At 43.9% G+C, this 7,251-nt stretch overlaps 1 protein-coding gene and 1 long non-coding RNA gene across 2 annotated transcripts; both read left to right on the forward strand.

Annotated features, from left to right (window-relative positions):
• Window positions 1-2,171: 2,171 nt before the first annotated feature.
• LOC117192356 lies at window positions 2,172-2,599 on the forward strand. Its single transcript, XR_004474309.1, has 2 exons — window positions 2,172-2,423; window positions 2,494-2,599. It is a non-coding gene; the product is annotated as an uncharacterized LOC117192356 (long non-coding RNA).
• A 2,413-nt stretch (window positions 2,600-5,012) lies between these two features.
• LOC117192353 (tetratricopeptide repeat protein 7B-like) lies at window positions 5,013-7,251 on the forward strand. The gene is made up of 6 exons (XM_033396993.1): window positions 5,013-5,303; window positions 5,377-5,659; window positions 5,716-6,126; window positions 6,189-6,302; window positions 6,367-6,550; window positions 6,615-7,251. Exons 3-6 carry the CDS (start codon window positions 6,028-6,030, stop codon window positions 6,791-6,793), a joined length of 576 nt encoding a protein of 191 aa, XP_033252884.1. The 5' UTR covers window positions 5,013-5,303; window positions 5,377-5,659; window positions 5,716-6,027; the 3' UTR covers window positions 6,794-7,251.

The raw sequence follows: 7,251 nt of genomic DNA on the forward strand, positions 1-7,251 counted from the left end.
ATAGTCATCCTCTACGTTTCTGCGTTTTTGGTTTTATCGTATCTTTAAAAATGGGGATGCCACAGATTTTCGTCCTTTGTGGGGGCGGAAGTGGGCGGGGCAAAGCTTTGAAATATTTTGGTAGCACTGCCATATCACAGAAGTCTGGATCCAAAACATCGTTGCTCTAGCTCTTATAGTCTTTGAGCACTAGGCGCTGAAGGGGACGGACAGACGGACGGACGGACGGACGGACAGACAGACGGACAGACGGACAGACGGACAGACAGACAGGGCTCAATCGACTCGGCTATTGATGCTGATCAAGAATATATATACTTTATGGGGTCGGAAACGATTCCTTCTGGACGTTACACACATCCACTTTTACCACAAATCTAATATACCCCAATACTCATTTTGAGTATCGGGTATAAAAATCTCAAAGGCAAAGCCTGCAAAAGATGAGAGGGGAGGGCGGAACAGCACCCTTTCAATGACAAGAAGAGAGCAGGGCAGGGCGGCCTAATGAGGATAACTTCTAAGGCGGGAGGAGAGAGTGGGAGAACATGCCCCAACGCCTGGAGGTTAGGAGGTCAGCAGCGTGAAGCACCTTTTGCCCAAAAAGCAACAAGCAAATAAACAAGAAACAAAGACAAAACAGTCGCCATGCAAATAAAACTAAACAAACAAAAACACTTGGAGCAAAAGCAGCAGCAAAAGCAAACATCGGCTAGGGGAAAGAGACGACCCGGTTAGCCGAGGCTTTTGATACCCTTTTGGCAGCTACCCATACTATGATAGGCGATAGATACCCTGTAGAACCAAAGGGGTCAATTGACCCCTCTCGAACTAGTTCTGCGCTGTTTACCGCGCAACTAGCTACGCAACTAGTTACGCGGGAAGCGAACGCGGACCAGGTCTTCGTCGACTACAATGTACTAGTTCTGCAACTAGTTACGCGGGAAGCGATCGCGGACCAGGTCTTCGTCGACTATAATGTACTAGTTCTGCAACTAGTTACGCGGGAAGCGAACGCGGACCAGGTCTGCGTCGACTACAGTGTACTAGTTCTGCAACTAGTTACGCGGGAAGCGAACGCGGACCAGTCGAAAAAGAACCGAAAAACGAAGCCGCCTTCGGTTTGTTTTTGAAGGCGGCAAATAACCGCCATTCCGTGGAGTTACAGTGCCCACTCAGCTAGTTTTTACCGAGCCACGACATGCAATAAGCACCGAAATGGTAAGTTAATCGTGATATTTTACTGTAGTTGCGCTTTGGAATGAAAGAGACAAGAATTTACACAAACAAAATGCATTTGTTTTTCTCGTTTGCTTTATGCGTTGATTTTGTTCACTTCTGTACAACATCTAATCGCTGGAAAAGTCTTTTGTGTAAACATTTATTAAAAAAGTGGAAAAGAATTAATAAATAAATCAAATTAATATAAACAGGTACGTGCAAATATATATTATATATTTCAAATAAAACGAGGGGGAACGTTGTGAGTTGCTGCGGACACCGCAACTCTACGGTTATACCCGATACTAAGTCAGTATAGTATGGCTCTCCTCCGGCAGACGCCGCTAATATTAAACGACACGACAAAGAGTGCGTGCGAGAGAGACAGAAAATCAGTCTGAGCGTGAAAATTTGGTTGCTCTAGCTTTTGTAGTCTCTGAGATCTAGGCGCTAATGTTTTTCTCTAAGCAAAGCCGCCTATGCTACGTGTGTGTTAGAGAGAGACAGGGCGAGAAAAAATGAAATTGTTTTCTTGATGCTGGCTATAATAATAATACGATCCAATTCAGATTCCGCAGTCATAAAGATATGGTCATTCTCTACAATTCTACGTTTTTTGTTTTCTCATATCTTTAAAATTGTGGATGCCACAGATTTTCGTCCTTTGTGGGGGCGGAAGTGGGCGGGGCGAAGTTTTGAAATATTTTTGTAGCAGTGACATATCACAGAAGTCTGGATCCAAAACATCGTTGCTCTAGCTCTTATAGTCTTTGAGCACTAGGCGCTGAAGGGGACGGACAGACGGACAGACAGACAGGGCTCAATCGACTCGGCTATTGATGCTGATCAAGAATATATATACTTTATGGGGTCGGAAACGATTCCTTCTGGACGTTACACACATCCACTTTTACCACAAATCTAATATACCCCAATACTCATTTTGAGTATCGGGTATAATGATGAGCAAAAGGCATTTGCGTAGACTCCGTAAGAGTGAAAGGGAAGCTAACATTGCAAAGTTAGCGTTGTGCAGAAAAGATAACAGATAACAGCAATGAAATCGATTCTCCAGCCAGCTGGCGTTTTGAGCGGCTTAAACATTATTTTGAGTGAGGAAATTGTTCTAGCCTATAACGTCGATGGGGTCCAAGGGAAGAAGGCCCTTAGGACCCACAAAGAATTTTTTGCAGCTTTGCTAGGTAAAATACCATTTACACTTCTAGAGATTTAAACATTTTTCATATAAATTAAAACAAATATTAATTACAGAATGTATTCCGCCTGGCGATGAGCCCCCCGAAAACACTGTGCGGAAGGCAATGCAAAGGATGAAGAAAAGGGTGTTTAAGAAGAAGTGTCTTGCCAAAAACCAGGCGTAGGCTAAGCATCATATAATTAAAAATTATTCGTTATTGGTACTAGAGGGTACCCATAGACTGATGCGTATGTACGGCTTTAAAGACTTAAAAGTGTTTTTGCCAACACTTCAATCACAATCGCAATACGCTCTTCCCTCGAAGGGTACAATAATCAAAACTTCACCCCTCCCACGGAAGGGGATGGGGGGAAAAGTGTGCACAGAATGAAAAAATATACGATTGACGCTAACAAGCAAAGTGTCAATAACAACTACAACAACAACAACAACAAAGAGTTGCGTCGCTTTAAACGTGGCCTCTGGAATTTTTGTTTCATTTGCCAAATTGTTTCATACAGACAACCACACACCAGCACGAGCGTGAGAGTAAACCTAAAGAGAGCGAGAGCACGCGAGAGAGAGAGCGAATCCAACTGTTTCAACTTTGCAACGTTTTTTTGTTGTTCCATGCGTGAGCTTAGCGGCATCCTCTTCCCACTGCCCGCTGTCCGCACCCAGCAGACATCGCCCCACTGACTTCGCACTTGGTGCTAGAGAAGCTTAGCATGGGGCACGGCACTCTTATGCTTAAACGCAATGTGCATGTGTGAAGACGACGGTCTCCCTCTTTCTTTCGCTGTTAGGGCCTCCCCCAGCAGCCACCTGCTGGGGATGCAGCGCACACCAGCAAGTGCACACATGCTTGAGTGTACGCACAGTGGGAAAATTAAATCCGTAATTTATTAAAAGTAGACAGTATCCCTTACATTTTCAATTTGAGCCCAACTTGTTCTGAGGCACGACAGCCACTGTGCGAAGCTGTAACTGCCGTTGTTTCCATGTTCTCCCACCCACGTCGCCCTTTGCTCATAGCACCTCTTCCATCTTGCTTATTCATCTCGTTCCCCTCTACTTTTTATTCACGTAGCACTTTTGCTTTGTAATTATTGTCATTACGTCATGAACAGGCAACCGCGACGCGCAATGCAAGACGCCAAACCACTCGCTCCGCGCCCGCTTATACGGCGAACCACCCTGTATGAAGCATCTTTCTCACTCTTTCTTCTCTGCTGGCCATCTTTTCGACCCTCTCCTCTTTCGTTTTGTTTTGATTCGCCATGGCTTTTAATTTGGCGCGACGCTGTCAAGGTATATTAGTAGGAAGGTAAGTGAGTCCCCATGTGAGTGCCAGAGTTCCGCTCTCTATCACTTACTCTACTTTCCTACTAATATACCTTTGAAACTGTTCTATGTTTGAGAGAAAGGAGAATGACTGAAGAGAGGGAAATGCGGCAGGGAAGATCAACAGCCGGAGACGACTTTTGTCGACTCTTTTGTGCTTATTTTAATGTGCATTTAAATGTTTGCTTTTACGTAATAATTTTTTCTTTTTATTGTTAGAACATGCCATGAATGTCTGAAAATCATTTCGAAGGCATGCAATATAGAGAGCGCCCGGCAATTAACTTTTAACATCTAGATTCTACAGAGAGAGAGAGAGAGTCACGCAAACGACGCGTAAAATTGTTAAATTTGAACTTGAAAAGGGATATGGCATGCATTTTGCTATCCAATTGAGAGCGGACACCGAGTGAGAACAAATCGAAATGTAATTAAAATCAACAACAAAAAGCAAGAGCACAAATCACTCTCACTTTTGAATATTGCTCTAGTCTATCTCCCTCTCTCAGTCGCTAAAAACTTGAGCGAAGAGGGATTGGATAATGTGTGTGTGGCACTGTGCGGCGTGCGCAACAACAACAAGAAAACAGCTGAGCGGGAATGCACACACATGCACACCCCCCCACATAGATTCCATATATATATGTATATGTACGATTTTGCTTTTAGCTTAATTAACTAAAACAAAAAACGACTATAACTTACCGCTTAATGGCGGCTCTATATTAAACAATTTATCAGAGTTGTTTGCAATTTACGGAACTCGTTAACACTTTTCACTGTTAATTCATTTAAAAATTTAGTCAGAGTTCACATATGTACGTACAGTACATTTCTCTTATTTTTATCGTAAAAAGCCGCACAGATATTTTTTTCAACGCGAATAATCCGCAACGCGTGTGGCTCCAACAAAAAATAAATAAAACATCTGATAGTCTCATAATAGCCGTTCATCTCTTATCAATGAGTATCGATACATGTGTGCGGTAAATCACGTAGACTGCATGTAAGTAAACATAGATGGCGCTTTAGAATCCATGTAAAAGTCACAAAGAAATACAATTCGATGACGTTTATTGCATGAAATTCGTGCTCTGCATCAATATTCTGATCATTTCAGATAAAAGAGTAAATTTTCTAAAAAATTCGCTACAAAATGAAAAAAAAAATTCCAATTCTTTATCTTAGAAAAACACCGATATCCGACAAATATATATCGATATGTTGATATATGATTAGTTTACCATCCCTAATGAGGACGAAAATTCCAATATTGTTGCTGTAATTGGATTAAACCAAACGAAAAATGCTGTAATTAGGTGAAAAGGAAGCGTTCGACCCACACAACACACACGGAAACAGCCAGCGCGTAGCCAGAAGAGAACTCTCCAGCAGCCAATTGTCCAGCCGGATGGCCAATCGCAATATGCGAGCAATACAACCAAAGTCGAAGCCCTGATCGAGAGCTGTCGCAGCGAGGGCAAATGGCATCGCGTCATCGATCTGACGGACGAGCTGAAAACGGGCTCGCCCCAGAATGGTGAGTAGAGTCTCTAGAGGATCTATACGGACATATGAATCAATCTCTTTTTGTGTCCCCCCCACCACAACAGAATGCCTGGCCAACTTTTTGGTGGGCGAGGCTCGCCTGGAGAGTTACCTTGAGGAGAATGCCTTGGTTGCTGAATCGAACTTTGGACGCGCCAAGACGGGCTTGTCCGAGGCGCGATGCTACCTGAATCTGGCCCTTGGTGAGTGTGGCCAAAAGGCGGGCATTGCTTTGGATGCTTACCTTCTGCTGGCCAAGCTCTGTTTCGCCTGTGGCGAGTACGAGCCCAGTCTGGATAACTTTATCAAAGCGGAGCTCAACACGCTGGCCGAAAAGGAGCTGACATTGTGGGTAGATCCCATGGAGATTGAAAGGAAACTAAATCACTCCCTATCGCTTACAGACGCAGCTTGAAGATCCTGGCCGAGTCGTATGCCATCAAGGGCATCAAGGAGCATCTCTTGCGATGTTCCTGCTCCGATACCTGACGATCGGGCAGGTGCCACGCTTACTATTCCATTTCATAGTTTTGATCGATTTGCATAGCTCTCTTCAACTTTGCCTGCTTCTCTACAATATTATCTACCACATTTGATAACACTTTCTGCCTGTTTTATGCCTGTCTTGCTTTTGTGTATATCTCTCACTCTATACTGTTCCATTTCGTTGTTGGTCTTTCTACTCTTCGAAATTATATTTCGAACCTATTTATATAATGCTCTGGCTGGAGCACGCCTTGAGCGAGGCGGCCAGCTCTCTGAGCTCTTTCACGCAGCGCCCCGGACCGCGAAGACCCTGTATGCTGCAGATTGAGGTGGGTATTTGGAGCGCTTACTTAACAGCTAGAAACATCACCCCTTTGGATTCCCTTTTCAGATTTGGCTGCTGCTGGCGGACGTGTATTTGCGCATTGAACAGCCCAACGAGGCCCTCAACTGCAACCACGAGGCCTCGCCGATCTATCCCCTCTCGCATCAGATTATGTATATGGTATGCCGGAGCCACAGCCACTTCTGGAATGTGCTTTTATCTAATGGCAACTCCCTTTTTGCAGCGCGGTCAGGTACATGTGTATCTGGAGCAGTGGCGGGATGCCAAACAATGCTACCTCAATGCCGTGGCCGCCAATCCCAATCACACGGAGGCACTGCGTGCCTTGGGCGAGACCCATTTTCCCGGCTGGCCGAGAAGATGCTCAAGGATGCGGCCAAACTGGATCCAAATTGTCCCAGAATTTGTTGTGTAATCCAACAAAAGATGTATCCCCTCTATCCTGCCTCATTGTTTTGTTATTTCCCATAGGTTTGCTCTGGGCAAGGTTATGGAATCCCTGGGGGATTTCTATGCGGCGGCGGATTGCTTTGCCACATCGCTGCAGTTGGAGCCATCGTGCCCGGTGCTGCCATTTACCTCGATTCCCCTGGTCTTTGAGTAGAGAGCGATCCTCGGATCCTCTCGTTTCGTTACGTTTCGTTTTGTAGACTCGACTAACATCAAAAGTGAACAGCAATATTACTTACTTAAACGTCTCTATAAGCCCCAAACCGGTTCGCAGTAATTAATTAATGAACTTTTTTTGTATTCTGTGTCCCGTCAGTATTACAACATTTCGTGTAATTATGGATCGACAGATCGATCTGCCTGTGCGTATTTGTGTGTAAATTATTAGCTAGAAAATGTTCAAGTTGTTGTATATTAATCATCTATACTATGCCTTCGTTGATAATAACCAGTTCTATGCTCTATAAGTTATAAGGAGTTTCATCTGCCCAAGCCCCCCAGAAAATGTGCTACTTTTGTTAAAAACTTCTCTCTCTTCTTTCTTTCTCTCTAATTTATTTTCTTGGCATGTTCACTAATGGATAATGATTTGATTATAAATTATATATCTAGATATAGCCGAATTTAAAGTTAAACAAATATATGAAGAACCTTAAAA

This window comes from Drosophila miranda (assembly GCF_003369915.1).
Source record: "Drosophila miranda strain MSH22 chromosome Y unlocalized genomic scaffold, D.miranda_PacBio2.1 Contig_Y2_pilon, whole genome shotgun sequence".
Lineage (NCBI taxonomy): Eukaryota > Metazoa > Arthropoda > Insecta > Diptera > Drosophilidae > Drosophila > Drosophila miranda.